Source organism: Nyctereutes procyonoides, unplaced genomic scaffold, assembly GCF_905146905.1.
Source record: "Nyctereutes procyonoides isolate TBG_1078 unplaced genomic scaffold, NYPRO_anot_genome, whole genome shotgun sequence".
NCBI classification, from domain to species: Eukaryota; Metazoa; Chordata; class Mammalia; order Carnivora; family Canidae; genus Nyctereutes; species Nyctereutes procyonoides.
The window spans coordinates 19,445,934-19,463,957 of record NW_026575032.1 but is presented as its reverse complement, the minus strand read 5'-3'; the positions used below and the strand labels follow the sequence as shown (position 1 = coordinate 19,463,957).

Sequence of the window (18,024 nt, the reverse complement as noted above, 5' to 3'; positions counted from 1 at the left end):
GAAGGCTTTGGGAGATCAGAGTTCAGAGGCTCATGGGCCCTGCTGATTTTAAAGTGGCCCCAAAATTTGTTTCCCTCATTCATCTTTCTTTTTTCTACTACCACCAGCCTGATTCTACCCTTTTGCCAATTCATGCTTAGACTATTATAGTCACTACCATATTATTTTTTCCGATAGCATAAGGCTAACAGAATAGAATCATCTCTATAGTAAACTCACTTACGGCCTCCCTAAACATAAATCTTTGAAGATCTAACCAAAAAGCCATAGAATGGAGAGGCACTACCAATTAAAAACATTTTGTGCCAATGATCAGAATTTATTTAGGCTATGGTCTACTCGGGTAAATGGTGATTTTTAAAGAACCAGTTGAAAAGATGGAATTACATACACATGATAAAAATTCAAAAAGTAAAAAAAATATATATACCGATAAAACAAGTCTCCCTTCTACCTGTAGTCCCCCCATTCTCTCCCTGGAAGCATTAATACTAACAGTTTATTGTGTATTTCTCCAGAGACATTAAAAATACATTTGCAGAAAATATAATTAAATATCATAAATGGTAGAAAGTTAAATATAATTATTGAGTAGTTTTTAACTTTTTCCAATCTGTGATTTTTTTTTAGCACTTTTTTATTTCTGGACAATCATTTACACAGCCAGCTCAGAAAAAACAATTTTGAAGAAATATTTGCCTCACATTTATATTTCTCTTTGGTTTTGAGCCACCCACTAAATGTCAGGTACTGGGGTGAACGCTGGGATGCAAAGATGAAGTAGGTGTCCTTCAGAGGGAATTCAATCTACTTACAATCATATTTTCAAATAAACAAACAGTCCTTCTTCCTGTACTCATTGCTTTGATGGGGATTGTGTTAAATATATTTTTTTAAAAACCTGTAATGGTAAAAAAAAAAAGTTCACATTCACCAATTTACTGTAAGTCTGAAAATTAAAAGCGATCTCCTCTCTTAAAAATCAGAGAAGAATGTTTACAAATAACTCCATACATTAATGATTGATGTTTAAAGCTACTTGACAACCATGAAACACTCCTCCATTTGTTCCAGATGTTCCTAGTGATGAAGAAAACCAACTCACTCTTCCAAGTGCCTGATTATTGCATCTATAGATGATTCAGATCTGTAGGATTTCCATTTTTCTGTTGCCTATTTTTTTCGGGGGGACTTTGTTTTCTAATTAAAACCTCTCTTTCAGATGAGTGGGAGGAGACAGGACACGAAGGCCAGAGCAATGCTCAAGTACACTCAGGCTGGTCATATAAGTCCTTGCGGGCCGCCCTGTTCAAATTCCGTAGCCACTGGCTACCGTGAGCCTCCAGGGTGATCTCTGAAGTCTCGCCAATTGTTATTATTATTTTTTTTAATGAAGATTCTCTTTATTAAAAGACACTATTAACTCTCTTGTTCTTTCTTCAAACCAAGTCTCCAGTGTACTAGGGTGTTGTTAACTGACGCCGGGTTGCCTAGAAAATGGAGATATGGATTGTTTAAGGCACTTATTCCGAGTCAGTAATAGATCTGGGAAGATGATTTATTTGCCAGCTGGCAGCCAATCTATTATTTTGTCTCTAGTATTTAATACAAACTTAGCCCTTCCATACTTTATATACTCACAAGTGTCCAACCATGATGTTCCAACAAGGGACAGTGAGTATTCGGAACAGTTTCAGACAATCGCTGACCTGTTTATTTTGGCAGCCAGTGTCCTTGCTGAAGACAAAATAGAATATTCTAAGCAAGCACTTCCCAAAGCAAGACTCTTGGTTTAGCTAGGAATGATTTCTTTATTATTATTTTGTCAGGATATAAGGAAGGCCAGTGGAGACTGTGAGGAAAGTTTTGCATTGTTACCATTATTATTTTACTAATAGTTTTGTGCTCGTCTTAGCTATGGGTGAGGAGGGTAGTAAACTTGTCTCTGATCGTTGGCTAATTTGATTATGCTGTTGCTTCTGCTATTACTGAAAACCAAGAGGGTGGACATTATTCAAGGCAAGAAACTATTCAGCAGAGACATACGGAGGTGACTATCAGTTACCATCGCAAATTACTTTTCCATGTTTTGAACCTCGATTTCAATATTTTGCTCATTAACTCTGGACAGTGAAAAAAAAACTGCTCCAGACGGAACAAAATGAAGGTCAAGCCTGTCTTTCACACCTGAAAATGATGAAGTTCTCTGGAAATATAGGCTGTTAAAAATACAGCATGAGTAGTATTTATAAACACGTGCCTTGGACTTGGCCGAAGTATATACAGATCACCCCAGAGAAATTAGATGGCGGCAGTGCTCTCTACTGGAGTGTTGTGATTTTGATATTGTTAGGGGCACAAACCATAAAGCAGATATCCTGAAAAATATTCACCCCTGCTATTGTCCACTTAAAGAAACTAGGATCAGGGCTAGCAAGTGGGCAGAGTATAACCCCAAGCCTAAGAAATAAAAATGCACTTGAAAAGAGGACAAGATGTTCTAAGAGGCAAGCGAGCATTACGAGCTATTTCCTTTCTCATAGCCATCGGCAGAGCGGTCACTAAGTGGTCAACAGAAGCAGCATTAAAATAAGTCTATTGCTCTGTAGCCTTAATAATTGGGAAGTCATTAATATTGCCGTAAGTTCCTCTCTTAGGGGTCATATAGGGTTCATTTTCTAAGTAGAAATCAGTCTGAAATTTCCAGGAAGATGGGTACCCGGAGTCATTTTCTTTTTTTTTTTTTTTTTTTTTTGACTGACAGGACAAGGTTTATTGGGATCCTGGAGACATTAGGGAATGGGATGAGGGGCAAGGTTGAGGCTCACAGGAGGAACCCCGTAGCCAAACCCCCCTTCCCCTTGGGGTTAAGAGGAACACAGAGACAGACAAACCAACAGAGATGAAAAGACAGGTGCTACAACAGAGTGGGAGGAAAACCCCATGTCCACCACCTCCCACTCAGATGAGTTCACAGGATGGGGAATGATGTGGACTGGCCCATACTCTAGAGGAAGGGAGGAGTGTCTGCCCTATTTGCCTAAGGAGAGCGGGGTACAGGCCACAATCTGGACCAGCCCATTCCAGTGGACAGGGGTATGTATCTGATTCAGTTCATTCTACTGGGCGGGAAGGATTTCAAACCAGCCTATTCTAGTGTTTGGGATGGGGAAATTCATCAGGGTTGATCCATTGTGCAGTAGGGGAGGGAGACCTAATTGGCGACAGGGGTTGAGGGCAGGGGGCATCTACCCTGGTCCTCTTTCAGCATAAGGAATGAAATGGGAGTGGGGGAAAGGCAGATTCCGGCTATATCCTTTGGGGGGGGGGGCACCAGTGACTGGTGGGTAGCATTTGGGAGATCCAGGGAAATTTGGGGACATGGTCCCCCCACATTCTCCAGATCAAGGTCCTTGGGAATGATGGCTCTTGGGGAGAGGGGCACTCTTCCTTTGGGGGAAGGATGCCCATCTCTTATTAGTAGGGTCCTCAAGATGAGAAGTACTTGTAGAGACCCATTTCTCATTGCTAGCCCCCCCTAGCTTGGGGAGGCCTGTTGATTTGGGGGTGCCCAGTGCCCAGCATTCACTCCAGGGGTGTCAAGCTCAGGAGTTTCTTCTGAGATCCTGGACTCTGGAGCTGTGGAGTCTCTCCCTGTTCATTTGCCGCCCCTAGCTCAGGGGTCTGCGTGGGTGTCTGGTGGCCCCGTGTTAACAGCTGGGGCCGGCTGGGGTCGCTCACCGCAGGCCCCTGCGTCCAGCCCCTAGGGAGGGGCTGTCGGGCGGAGGCGCGGCCTGGCGGGGTCAGTCCATGCCCCGGTGCAGCTTCAGGTGCCGCGAGAGGTTGCTGAGTGCGATAAAGCCCTCGCCGCAGATGTGGCAGGGGAAGGGCCGCTCGGTGCCGTGCAGCAGCCGGTGGCGCTTGAGGTAGCGCTCGTGGCGGAGGAACTTGCCGCACTGCAGGCCCGGGAACGGCCTCCCACGGGCCTATGCCGTGTGCGCGGGCACGTGCCGCTCCAAGTCGCGCGGCGAGCGGAACAGCTTCTCGCACTCGGAGCAGCCAAAGGTCTTCTTGCCCCGGCCGGGGCCGGATGCGGCCTCCCCGGGACCGGGATCCCCCTCGGGGGCCACCGCGGCTGCCTCTGCGCCGCCACCCTCGCCGTGGCTGGCCCGCCGGTGCTCCTCCAGGGCCGCTAGGGCCGCATACAGGGCCCCGCAGTGGCCGCAGCCGTACGTGGCGGGGCCCGAGTGGGCCTCCAGGCGGCTGGCTAGCGCCGCAGCGGGTGCGAAGAAGGTCCCGCGGTCGCACCGGTATAGGGTGTCTTCCGAAGCCTCGGCGGCGGCCGCCGGCGCAGGGGCCTCCCCGGCGCCTTCGGGGAGCAGCCCCCCAAGCTCGGGCACGCCACCCCCAGCGCTGCCCAGGAGCAAGCAGCCCGCCGCCCCAGGCTGGTTGCGCGGGGCCCGCCCCCGCAGGGCCGCCACTCCCGCCCACCAGGTCGGGCCCAGCGCTGGCCCCCGAGGCCCGGGCCTGCACAGGGGGCGCGCCGGGGCCCTGCAGGTCGTGCGTCAGCTTGTGCCGCTCCAGCAGTGCGGGGCCTTGAAGTCGCGCTCGCAGCGCGGGCACTTGAAGGGCTTTACCTCGGTGTGCGCGGCCCAGTGGGCCGCCAGCTCGCGGCCGTGGTCAAAGCGCGCGCACAGGCACCACATGCACATGGGGGCGGTGAGGCGGCGGCGGCAGCAGCGGCCTCCGCCAGCCCCCAGCTGCCCGGGCCCGCGCCCGCCCCCTCTGGACCCTCTCCGCCCCCGGCCCCTGCGCCCCGGCACACGGAGCAGGGCGCCACATTGCAGCGGACGGAGCAGGGCGCGCTCAAGGCTGGCAGGCCTGGACCGGTTTGTAGCGGGGACGGGAGCACCCCGCGGTGCTGGCGCTTGAGACGGCGGCCCAGGCTGGAGCGTGAGGAGAAGCGGAGCTCGCAGACCAGGCAGCAGTAGGGCTTCTCACCAGTGTGCACGACCCGGTGGTGCAGAAGGCCGGTGGAGTGAGTCTCGGAACCCTTTGGGGCTGCAGAAGGCCGGTGGAGGAGTCTCGGAACCCTTTGGGGCTGCAGAAGGCCGGTGGAGGAGTCTCGGAACCCTTTGGGGCTGCAGAAGGCCGGTGGAGGAGTCTCGGAACCCTTTGGGGCTGCAGAAGGCCGGTGGAGTCTCGGAACCCTTTGGGGCTGCAGAAGGCCGGTGGAGTGAGTCTCGGAACCCTTTGGGGCTGCAGAAGGCCAGTGGAGGAGTCTCGGAACCCTTTGGGGCTGCAGAAGGCCAGTGGAGGAGTCTCGGAACCCTTTGGGGCTGCAGAAGGCCGGTGGAGGAGTCTCGGAACCCTTTGGGGCTGCAGAAGGCCGGTGGAGGAGTCTCGGAACCCTTTGGGGCTGCAGAAGGCCGGTGGAGTGAGTCTCGGAACCCTTTGGGGCTGCAGAAGGCCGGTGGAGGAGTCTCGGAACCCTTTGGGGCTGCAGAAGGCCGGTGGAGTCTCGGAACCCTTTGGGGCTGCAGAAGGCCGGTGGAGTGAGTCTCGGAACCCTTTGGGGCTGCAGAAGGCCAGTGGAGGAGTCTCGGAACCCTTTGGGGCTGCAGAAGGCCAGTGGAGGAGTCTCGGAACCCTTTGGGGCTGCAGAAGGCCGGTGGAGGAGTCTCGGAACCCTTTGGGGCTGCAGAAGGCCGGTGGAGGAGTCTCGGAACCCTTTGGGGCTGCAGAAGGCCGGTGGAGTGAGTCTCGGAACCCTTTGGGGCTGCAGAAGGCCGGTGGAGGAGTCTCGGAACCCTTTGGGGCTGCAGAAGGCCGGTGGAGGAGTCTCGGAACCCTTTGGGGCTGCAGAAGGCCAGTGGAGGAGTCTCGGAACCCTTTGGGGCTGCAGAAGGCCGGTGGAGGAGTCTCGGAACCCTTTGGGGCTGCAGAAGGCCGGTGGAGTCTCGGAACCCTTTGGGGCTGCAGAAGGCCGGTGGAGGAGTCTCGGAACCCTTTGGGGCTGCAGAAGGCCGGTGGAGGAGTCTCGGAACCCTTTGGGGCTGCAGAAGGCCGGTGGAGGAGTCTCGGAACCCTTTGGGGCTGCAGAAGGCCAGTGGAGGAGTCTCGGAACCCTTTGGGGCTGCAGAAGGCCGGTGGAGGAGTCTCGGAACCCTTTGGGGCTGCAGAAGGCCGGTGGAGGAGTCTCGGAACCCTTTGGGGCTGCAGAAGGCCGGTGGAGTCTCGGAACCCTTTGGGGCTGCAGAAGGCCGGTGGAGGAGTCTCGGAACCCTTTGGGGCTGCAGAAGGCCGGTGGAGTCTCGGAACCCTTTGGGGCTGCAGAAGGCCGGTGGAGTCTCGGAACCCTTTGGGGCTGCAGAAGGCCGGTGGAGTCTCGGAACCCTTTGGGGCTGCAGAAGGCCGGTGGAGGAGTCTCGGAACCCTTTGGGGCTGCAGAAGGCCGGTGGAGTCTCGGAACCCTTTGGGGCTGCAGAAGGCCGGTGGAGGAGTCTCGGAACCCTTTGGGGCTGCAGAAGGCCGGTGGAGTCTCGGAACCCTTTGGGGCTGCAGAAGGCCGGTGGAGTCTCGGAACCCTTTGGGGCTGCAGAAGGCCGGTGGAGTGAGTCTCGGAACCCTTTGGGGCTGCAGAAGGCCGGTGGAGGAGTCTCGGAACCCTTTGGGGCTGCAGAAGGCCGGTGGAGTCTCGGAACCCTTTGGGGCTGCAGAAGGCCGGTGGAGGAGTCTCGGAACCCTTTGGGGCTGCAGAAGGCCGGTGGAGTCTCGGAACCCTTTGGGGCTGCAGAAGGCCGGTGGAGGAGTCTCGGAACCCTTTGGGGCTGCAGAAGGCCGGTGGAGTCTCGGAACCCTTTGGGGCTGCAGAAGGCCGGTGGAGTCTCGGAACCCTTTGGGGCTGCAGAAGGCCGGTGGAGTGAGTCTCGGAACCCTTTGGGGCTGCAGAAGGCCGGTGGAGGAGTCTCGGAACCCTTTGGGGCTGCAGAAGGCCGGTGGAGTCTCGGAACCCTTTGGGGCTGCAGAAGGCCGGTGGAGTGAGTCTCGGAACCCTTTGGGGCTGCAGAAGGCCGGTGGAGTCTCGGAACCCTTTGGGGCTGCAGAAGGCCGGTGGAGTCTCGGAACCCTTTGGGGCTGCAGAAGGCCGGTGGAGTGAGTCTCGGAACCCTTTGGGGCTGCAGAAGGCCGGTGGAGGAGTCTCGGAACCCTTTGGGGCTGCAGAAGGCCGGTGGAGTCTCGGAACCCTTTGGGGCTGCAGAAGGCCGGTGGAGTCTCGGAACCCTTTGGGGCTGCAGAAGGCCGGTGGAGTCTCGGAACCCTTTGGGGCTGCAGAAGGCCGGTGGAGTGAGTCTCGGAACCCTTTGGGGCTGCAGAAGGCCGGAGGAGTCTCGGAACCCTTTGGGGCTGCAGAAGGCCGGTGGAGGAGTCTCGGAACCCTTTGGGGCTGCAGAAGGCCGGTGGAGTCTCGGAACCCTTTGGGGCTGCAGAAGGCCGGTGGAGTCTCGGAACCCTTTGGGGCTGCAGAAGGCCGGTGGAGTGAGTCTCGGAACCCTTTGGGGCTGCAGAAGGCCGGTGGAGGAGTCTCGGAACCCTTTGGGGCTGCAGAAGGCCGGTGGAGGAGTCTCGGAACCCTTTGGGGCTGCAGAAGGCCGGTGGAGTCTCGGAACCCTTTGGGGCTGCAGAAGGCCGGTGGAGTCTCGGAACCCTTTGGGGCTGCAGAAGGCCGGTGGAGTGAGTCTCGGAACCCTTTGGGGCAGGCAGAGCAGCGGTAGGGCCGTTCGCCGGTGTGCGAACGTCGGTGGTTGGCCAGGTTGAAGCTGTGTCTGAAGCCCTTGCCACAGCGTGGACATGCGTGCGGTTTGAGTGCAGTGCGCCGGGCGAAGTGGCGCCGAAGGTCCGAGCGGTAGCGGAAGCTCTTCCCACACTCACTGCAGTGAAACGGGACCCGGGGAGCGGCAGCAGGAGGTGCTGGGGCCGGGGCCGGGGCCGGGGCCGGGGCAGGGACCCGGGGCACTGGCAGTGGGGCATCATCCATGGTGGCGTGGTGCGAGGGCAGTGGCAAGTGGAGGCTATCTACCTCCCTCTGGGCGCCGACATTTTGCCCGGAGTCATTTTCTTAAGTATTTTCATTTATTTCATAATTAGAGAATAGATAGGTATTTGATTTTTTAGAAGGTTATCCAGATAATGGGTATCCAGGTTGGGAACAAGGCATACAATTACAAAATGTAGTTTTACCACCACTGAATCATGTCCATTATGGCCACATGGGGCCATTGACCACTTAAAATGTGGTTAATGCACCTGAGAAACTGACAGTTTAATTTAAATTTTAAAATACTCAGTTTAGATATATGTAAATAATTCATTTTCATCCTATCCAATTTTCTGCGACTCTCTTAGTTTGAACCCATCATTCATCACTAGGGCTCTTGCAGTAGCTTCTTCTTCTTCTTCTTTTTTTAGACATTTTATTTATTTACTCATGAGAGAGACACAGAGAGAGGCAGAGACACAGGCAGAGGGAGAAGCAGGCTCCATGCAGAGAGCCCGATGTGGGACTCCATCCCAGGACTGGGGGGGTCACACCCTGAGCCAAAGGGAGATGTTCAACCACTGAGCCACCCAGGGGCCCTTCTTTTTTCATTCTTTTTTTTTCTTCCTTTTTTCATTCTTAACGGTTTTCGATGAACAGAAGTTTTTCATTTTATTTTATCCATTTTATAATTTTTTTTCATGACAAAGGCTTTCTGAATTCTATTTAAGAAATCTTTCCATATTCCTAGGTTTTGAACATATTATAATCTGTATTAGTCTTATCTCTTTAGTTTAGGTCATCTTACTTTTGTCATAAATCATATGTGCATATAATTTCAGGTCTACGTCTGCATTCTTTCTTCTGAATAGATTAGCTCACTCTATATTTATTTTAGCTTTATAATAAGTCTTGTCTTATAAAGTTATCCTAACTTGTTCATTTTCAAGAATCTTGGCTGTTTTTTGTAAGTTTTCCATTTCTATTTTAGAGTCAGCTTCTCAATTAAAAAAAAAAATCCCAAGATTGGGACTGCATTGATTCTATCCATCAGTTGAGACAAATTAGCTATTTGTAATATTGAGCTTTCTCAGCCGTGATTTATTCGGGTCATCTCTAATTTCCTAAATGTTTTGTAATCTTTACAGAGGTCTTATATATCTATTGTTTGGTTTCTAAAAAATGGATTTTTTATATTACTGTATATATCATTATTAAACTATATCTTCTAATACTTGCTCCTGACGTATAGACATACACTTGAATTTTATATATTGTTTTATATTCAGGGAACTTGCTAAACTTACTTTTAAATTCTAAAAGCTTATGTATGTTATGTAATATTCTTATTTTGGATTTTCTGTGTAAGTAAGTGGCTGGCTCTCACAGGGTAGTTTGCCAAACCCTGCTTTAGGCCAGGTGTACACGGGAGTCTCTTGCCTCGGGCGTGTGCCAGAGGTGGACGCAGCAGGAGACCCAAACTGCTGCTCACGGGCACAGCGTGAGTCTTGAGGTTTTCCAAAGCTGTCCCTCCTCTCCTGTATATTCTGTAAATTGAGTCAATGGTGCCAAATCTGTTCCCAGTACTTTTCATTCGTTTATGTGGATCCAAGTTTCCATCTGGTACCATTTTTCCCTCAGCCTGAAGAATTCTTTAACATATTACATAGTACAAATATTCAAGGAAAAATTCTTGCTTTTGTCTATGAACATCTTTTCGAATGACATTTTTACTGATACAGTGGATACTCACAGGTTCACAATTTTTTTTTCCTTCTGCATTCCCCCCCCCCCGCTCCCTACTTCTGCACTTTTTAGATCTAAGTCATTCCATTGCCTTCTGGCTTGCGTATCTTCTTAAAAGACTTTACCCTTTTTTTTTTTCTGGGGTCACTTTTTTATAAAGCGTTCTCGTAAATACTTTTGGCTTTGCGGGCCCTATGGTTGCTGTCACAACTACTCAACTCTGCCTTTGTAGTGTGAAAACAGCCGCAGACAACAGGTGAACAAACAGACAGGGCAGTGTTTCTATGAAAAACCTGGCGGCCAGATCGATTTGGCTGGAGGGTTGTATACAGTTTGCTGACCTATATGTGTTCTTTTTCTTTGGCTGCTTTTAAGAATTTGTTATTATTTTTAAGTAATTTGATTATGATGTCATCGTGTGACTTCATATTATTCTCCTAGGACGGAGCTTTTTGGATTTTCCACTTCTTTCTTAATTGTGTTCATGTTTTTCTTTACGTTCTTTTAAGCTCCTAGTTTGTCAATTCCCTTTCATAATTTCTGAATCTATTTGTATTGTTTTTCCCCTGGATATATTTTCCTCCTCTGAATGCCTGCTATTTTTAACAGATGCTGGAATTTTACTTTCTTAAATGCTAGGTTTGTTGTGCTCCTTTAAAAAATATTGGAGTTAAAAAAATAAATAAATAAATAAAAAATATTGGAGTTTGTACTACAATTACTCACAGAGGAGTTTGATCAAGGCTTGCTTTCAATCTTTGTAAATGATCAGCCTTTACTCTAGGGCTAATTTCGCTCCACTACTAAAGCCATGGCTTTTTCAGGTAGAAGTAGTAAGACACAATTCAGGATAAGACAAGACACTAACCAGTTTGGGAGTGTAGTATGAGGAGACTAGAGTACAGTGAAAGGTGAGCAGAAATTAGTCAACAGAAAACAGGGAGGGGAAGGAGGAGTAAGGGGAATGGTATGTTCTACTAAGACCTGCATATACAAAAGCCTAGAGTACACGATGTAAGATCTAATATGACTGAGGAAGGACAGAAAGGGAAAAATGGAAGAAATTAGGCAAGAAAGAATTAAACTGGTCTAGGAAATGAGTTTGCTAAGAACCATGTTCCTCAACCATTTAGATCATTATCTACAAAAGTTTTAATAAAACAGATCTCACTTTATTTTTTGGAATCATATCTGAAGGGCAAAGAGAAGTGAAATATTATAGAGATTTTATTTCATAAAATTCATTGCAAGCCTTTATTAGTACATAATTTGCATAAGTCTTTAGGTCACATTTTTCTCCCACCTGTTACTACCTCTCTGTTAGAGTACTGACTTTGGAGTTCTTAAGGCTTGGATTAAAATCTCAATTCAGATTTTTAAAAAATCTCAATTTTTAATTTTTTAGTTGCGTGATTTTGAGTAAGTTTCTTAATATGACTTTATTTATTGATCTGAGAGCAAAGGTATGAGGAAAAAGATCTATAAAAGTCAGCCAGTCTCCAGCACATGGTAGACAGTCAATATGTTAGTGCTCTTGGATGAAACCCCTAGAAAAAAGTCCTTTTCTAGCCCAGAAATTCTCAACCGATGTTGCACATCAAAATTACATGAGGAACTTAAAAAAATATATTGATGCCCAGTACCCACATAACTTAATTGGTTTGGGGTGAAGCCTGGATATACTGTTATTTTTATAAACTCTCTGAGTGATTTTAACATGACTGCAAAGTTGAAATCTGTTGATCTAGCTAGTGAAGACTTTTTCATCCCTCTGAAATTAAAGTGCGTGCGTGTGTGTGCGTGTGTGTATGTGTCTAGCACACAAAGCAAAATATGAAAACATGAGATCTATTAAGAGAAAAACAACTGCAGGCCATAACTGACACTGATGAATGCTGGCAACACACTTGGCTGACTTCTTAGATTCTATTTTTAATGTCAAATCCACACTAGTTATATAACACTGGGGCTACAGGTTTTTACATAACAAATCTCTCTGAATCTGTAAAAGTCAGGTTGTTGCTTTTATAAAAATCTTTATTTCTTTAGAAATTATTTCTATAGCAATTTCTTATAAGGGGAAACTGCAATTTCTTTACAAGATAGTTTTTTTTTTAAGTACTATTTACTTTAAATCTTTGTTTTTTTTAAATCCCCTATTCATTTTGAGATTCACTCACTCCTAAAAAGAACTCTGTAAGAAAATTAACTTAGTAAAACAAAGTAAGACTGACACTATGATGGTACATGACAGATTGGTAAATGCTTAAGAATGTACATATGGAGCAGCTCAGATTTTTTTCAGCCTTATTGAGAGGATTTTTAATTTAAATTTGCTAACTGCTGCACTATAAGGTCTCAGATTACATTACCCAAGGTTCAGCCTTACTCTCCCGGATGATGTTACTGCGTTAATAGAAGTCCGTTAACACTTCCTGGTAAGTTTTTATAAGATGTGAATAACTGAATAACTTGTCCTTTATTTCAGCAATACTTCTAGAAATCTACATTCACTAGAAAAAAGCAGAGGACAAAAGGACAGAGAAAGTATAGCATTCATATGAGAAAGATACCATACGTAAATGTACAGTATTATTTCCTCTGAAATAGTCACTTAAAAAGCTCCCTTTGAATAGAGTATGTGAAGTGCACAATCACAGGAAAAAGATATACTGAGAACTAAGAACTGCAATGAAGTACACAACATCAAAATGGTGATTTCCATCAGTATCTGTGACTGGACAGACTATACCAATTTTTTTCCTTCAACTGTGCTGCACACACAAGAAGCAATCAACTCCTTCTTATGAGAGGTTAGCCAAAGTCTTTAAGGAGGTAGCATATGAAAAGACAGCGACTTTGTAAATAACATTATCATAAAGAGAACTAATTGAGAAGGAACATTACAGATTTCAGCTTTAAACTTAGTTTTGAAATATGTTTTCTTTCTAGATGTGAGTTAGCAATAGGCTTTTTTGAATCTGTTACAAGGACTCCTCCCCCCCAATACCTCTAGCTATCATGAGGAAATCTTGATTTCTACCCAAAGGTTTCTTGTGGAGCCTTAAGGTAGGGAGACAAAAATCAGGGATCTCAAGACCAATGTTGCTGTTTCCGATTATTTAGCTGGAAGAGAGGTGGTGGGAAGAAGCTTGAGCAAAGAACGAATTAGATTCTGTTCTCCAAGTTGAGCTACGCAAATGTCATGAGTCAGAGGTGCACAGGCACCTGCTTAGTGAAATGGATTACAAGGGCTTGCATGACTGACCATATTATATATATTATTTACTTGCATAAAAAAGAAAAATTCTATTTTTCACAATGTGTCAATAAAGGTCTTTGAAAAGAACAGACCTAGATTTCCAGTTTTTCATCTTCGTTAGTGGTGAGGCCTAATGTGCTCTTTTGAGCATCTCTGACTGAGCAGCTTCATTTGAAATGATTACTTTGGAACGAACTAAAGAGAGGCAGCAAATAGTACTCTAGCAGACTCAGACCTTACAGAATGTACAAGAGGCAGAGGAAAGCACAAGGGTTAGGAGTATGGGGAATGGAGCCTCTGGCTATTCCAGTTTCAATTTCAAGTATTCTGTAGATATACTCTAAATTCAGCAAATGATTAATGTTATTATAGTTTTAATCTTAAAAGGATGCCTTTAATTTCATGTCTTTGGTACTGGTATAAAATTAGCATCTGAATAGTCCCAGTATTATTCTATAGCTAGAATTTCATTTTTATCATTTTGAAAATTCAGTATGTATTACCTTGACGCATAAAGTCCTTCAATGATATGGTGGTATTCATAGATAAAACGGTGTGTAGGTCTGTCTTTAAGAAAGTTCCCCAGGGCAGCCCCAGTGGGTCAGTGGTTTGGCGCTGCCTTAGGCCCAGGGCATGATCCTGGAGGCCCAGGATCAAGGGATCAAGTCCCACGTCAGGCTCCCTCCATGGAGCCTTCTTCTCCCTCCTCCTGTGTCTCTGCCTCTCTCATTCTCTCTCTCTACCATGAATAAATAATAAAATCTTTTTTTTTTTAAAAGAAAGTTCCCCAAAGCAGCTGAGCCCAATATTAATGTATCAAGTATTAAGTGACTTTACCAATTTCAATAAATGCTAACACTGATATAATCCTATAATAAATTACTAGCCAGTGGATAACTGAACAAATAGGGTAGCTTAGGAATTCACTATTAAGACAAGAGGAAGCCCACAGGAAGGACAGTGATAAAAATCTGTTTCATTCATTTATAGAAAAGACAAATTTCAATCAATTCTGCAAAGAATTTTTAGCTTTAATCCAGTCAGTTTTCCTAATCTTCCCAGCGACTGGAAACAGGTTAGGAGTGGGACATTTGGAATGCACATGAGGAGTTCTGCTTTTAACCAACACCATTAAGAGCTTGGGAAAAAGATAAACTCCAAATCACCAAAGAACACTCTTTCCTTAAAATGTTTTCAAAATAAACAGGAGATCGATTTCAGAACAATGTACAACCAGAGATAAGTTAAAACCTCTAGGAAAAGGGACAACTGGGATAACTCCTGAAAGTGTACAATCAAGATCCAGGAGGACTGATTTGTTTCCCACTCCCTGGTAAAAGAAAATGTGGGATGGCAGGGCCTGACATTTCACCATTTTATCTGAAACTATGAAACAGAAACAACTGTGCAGAGCACAAGATTCAAATGAAAAAAAAAAAAACCCAAATGTACAATCTAAAAAATATGCAATTGACATTTAATAATCTGAGGATTAAGTAACAAACAAAAAAGATCTTTTACTTGCCTAGGTTCATTTCCTCTGAATTCTTCTATGATTTAAAAATAATCTATCGCACTTATTGATTTAGAACCATCGGATTTTACTTCAGGAAAATCTAGTATCTTTCAAAAAGTTATAATTTTAATGTTAGCACAAAAATTACTTCCTAACATTTCATTTTTTAAAAACTTTTCCGCAGCCAAAGGTTCCTATTTTTGAATTACAGTACTGCAAGGCACATATAGAACACACCTCCTTCAAAACACACAGAAGATATACTCCCTGAAATAGAATTTGAAAATCCTTAAACAATTAGAAATACTACAAAGTTAGCAATTTTTAGGTAAAAACGTTGTTCCTACAGGATCATGCACCTTTCTTAAAATCAGTTCAGCATATATGTATAAATAATCCTTTTTTAAAACATTTGTACTTGAAACGCAGATACACTGAGGCTGAAGACAGCACTAAACAAAAACCTGAAAAGTACTATAGCTTGATAAATTCTGTTATTGCCTTCATTAGAGACTGTATTCTCTTTAGCATTTTAAAAGATTTGAATTTAATAATGGGCTACTATGCAAGAAATAAAGGATTTTTTTTCTTCTTAAGCAATATTTCCATAATTTCTAGCATCAATTCTTTTATAAAAGATGCTAAGTATATTTTTTGTTTAATAAAACTGAGAATGAGACCATTTAAATGTCTCTGCTAAATTTAATGCAGCTTAATTAGGGACCGGGTACATATTTTCCTCTGAAAATTTTTGGTCAAGCATCTCAAACCGTAAGAGCAAGTGGAATTTTAAGAGGTAGTTTTTTTTTCCCATGATGCATTTGTTAATTAATGTATTGTCAGGAAAATAAAAACAAGCACTGAGTGTCTTTTCTTAAAGTATAAAGGGCCTAATGGAAAGAAAAATTAAAGATAGGTATGATATTTGCTACAGTCTGACATTTTAACAGTCATAGTATTAGGTGTTTTGTGACCAGTGCATTTTGGATTTTCTCAGGATCAAAATACGAGTCTGCCAACTGTATTAAATCCTCCTCCACCCCCTCCACCAGTTGGTCCACAGCTTCCTGGTGGGTCATTGTCATCAAATCCATTGGGCCGAAATGAACAGGAGGCAGATGCAGCTTGAAGGGCCCGGGCTCGAGCATTCAACTCTTGTTCCTAAAATTAAAAAGAATTTTTATACAATTAAAACCCTAAATACAATGGATGAGTAAATCATCTATATAAACATTTTAAAACTGACTTAACCCTTAATAAGCATCCCTCAAATCTCAGTAATCTAAAAAATACTGACTATACTAATCCTTACCAATCTTACTAAAGTGCATAATCACAGATGGAACAGGTAAGATAGAGTGCAAAATCCTGGTGCAACTACACTGAATAACAGATCTTACAGGCCGTTCTGTTTCAACACTCAGTTTGCAGATGAGAACCCTGAAGCTCCACATCCTAAAATTCCTCTACAGAAATATTATTGTGAATACTCATAGACACACATAGGAATAGATTTCCTTTCTAATACACAGAATGCAGAATTTAAAGGCTATGACGATGGATTATCTACTCTATCAGGTGGGAATATTGTGTAAGTGGGTGATATAGTAAAAGGTATCAATAATGAAAGAAGGCTGAATGTTGCCTACCCTTTCCTTAGAAACTTCTCAGTAAATACAAGTAAGATTTCAATAACATTGCTAAGGAAAATGGAGCCTATCTCCTTACAGTATTACTTGTAACTTTTCCCCACCAGATTATCAGAGCTTTTGTATCAGGAACCAGTCATATTTGTCTATGTGCCAGACACATATTAGGTGTTCAATAAATATTAATAATCTTAGATTAGAACACTATCAGCTATTTAGCTTCAGGAGGAGCAACTGTAAATAAATAATGGCGAATTCATTTGGCAAGGTGTCAAATTGGCATTCTAAAACCGGTACAATCGCGTTGGAAGAAAATACAAAATACCCTAGCATATGCCCATTTTTCTGGGAAAGGCTCTATAACTTTCGAATGAAGTCAGTGTCATTTAGGTCTAAAAGCTATTTTTAACTTGTTAGGCATCATCATCCTGAAGAACTTTAAAAATACCCTTAACAGTAATCATAAAAACTATACTATTTCAAAGGTTCAACTAAAAGTTCAGTTACTTTGTTCCACCTGACAAGGTAGTGTTATTTTATAATTTCTAACTAAATATTTTTAGCTAACTATTCTCTTATCTTCACAAGATGCTCAATTTTTACTATGGAGTAAAAAAGCAGGCCTGCTTGGACATCTATTTTTCTCACATTATAGACACCTTATTTCTCAGTAACATACAGTGACAGCTGTGCAATTGCCCATACAAAAAAATGATCAAGAATCACTTATTTTTATAGCTGAATGTGACCTTAGATAAGAAATCCTTGTAACAGAATGGCCTAATTAACCAGTCTCGGGCAGGGCTTAGAGAAGCTTTTAAAACTTAATTTGCAAGATATTTCTCAAAAAAATTTTAAAAAATTTATTGTGCAGGTTCTTTTGTATAGTTTCTTTAAAGACACAATCTATTTTTTAATCTGTAAAATTAAGAATTAAAATAGAAAATAAAATTTTTAGTTTTACAGATAGAAGATAAAAACTATAGGTATGAATGTAAGAAATAGACACTAAAATAAGAAACAAAATTCTCATTGCTCTAGTTCTTTGATCTATTAAACTATCCAAACAAGCAATGAAAATATGACTCTGTACCTAAGATCTCATTTCAGGTATAAATCATATTCTCTAATGAAATAAATAAAACTGAATATGCCAGGTAGAGTTTAAGAAGTTCTGCTCCCAAAAGATAGGGCAAATTTTGTTATAAAGGAATTCCCCTGAGAAGGAGTGTTTAAAGGACACACAATACAAAATTAACTCCACTGCTTCTGAGACTCGTGAAAACTGTATGGTACTTTAAGAGAGGGCTTCCCAAGAAAGGAATATTCTTTCTTTGCTTTTCATCTACTTAAATAAATATATGGTGACAGACAGAAATGTCTGATATCCTATTTTCAGAAGATAAGCTTAATCGACTGAAGCAGGGAAGACTGCTTTTTGCTTGACTTCTTTTAATATAGATGAGAGAGCATTGTGTATAATGTCAAAATTATGATTCTCATCGTGTATATAATTTACATGCCCATTTAATATCAAATATTAAAATTAATTATTTCAGTAGTGGACTTATAGGCCTGGTTGCTGTTGCTTTGGGACAAATAACTTGAGAATATTTAGATTAGATCTCTTATTCAAGGATATACGTTAACATTAAATTAATCCATCTTCTATTTTTCTTTAAACAACACATATATCATGTGTACTCTTCTGTATGAACAATAAAGAAAACTATTAAGACATCGAACTACCACCTCCTCCAGAGAAACAAAGAAAAGAAACTGAACAAGAAAGGACAGAAGCCCTGTTTGTAGT

The 18,024-nt window shown here is 44.1% G+C and overlaps 1 protein-coding gene and 1 pseudogene across 1 annotated transcript in view; both read right to left on the bottom strand.

Annotated features, from left to right (window-relative positions):
• Positions 1-312: 312 nt before the first annotated feature.
• Positions 313-13,868, bottom strand: LOC129504358 (flt3-interacting zinc finger protein 1-like; annotated as a pseudogene).
• Positions 13,869-14,495: 627 nt separating this feature from the next.
• Positions 14,496-18,024, bottom strand: part of USP38 (ubiquitin specific peptidase 38) — a 29,463-nt gene continuing 25,934 nt past the window's right edge. Inside the window, exon 10 of the mRNA XM_055317009.1 lies at positions 14,496-15,723. Coding sequence (XP_055172984.1) covers positions 15,562-15,723 — 162 coding nt within the window. The 3' untranslated portion in view covers positions 14,496-15,561. The remainder of the gene's footprint in view (positions 15,724-18,024) is intronic.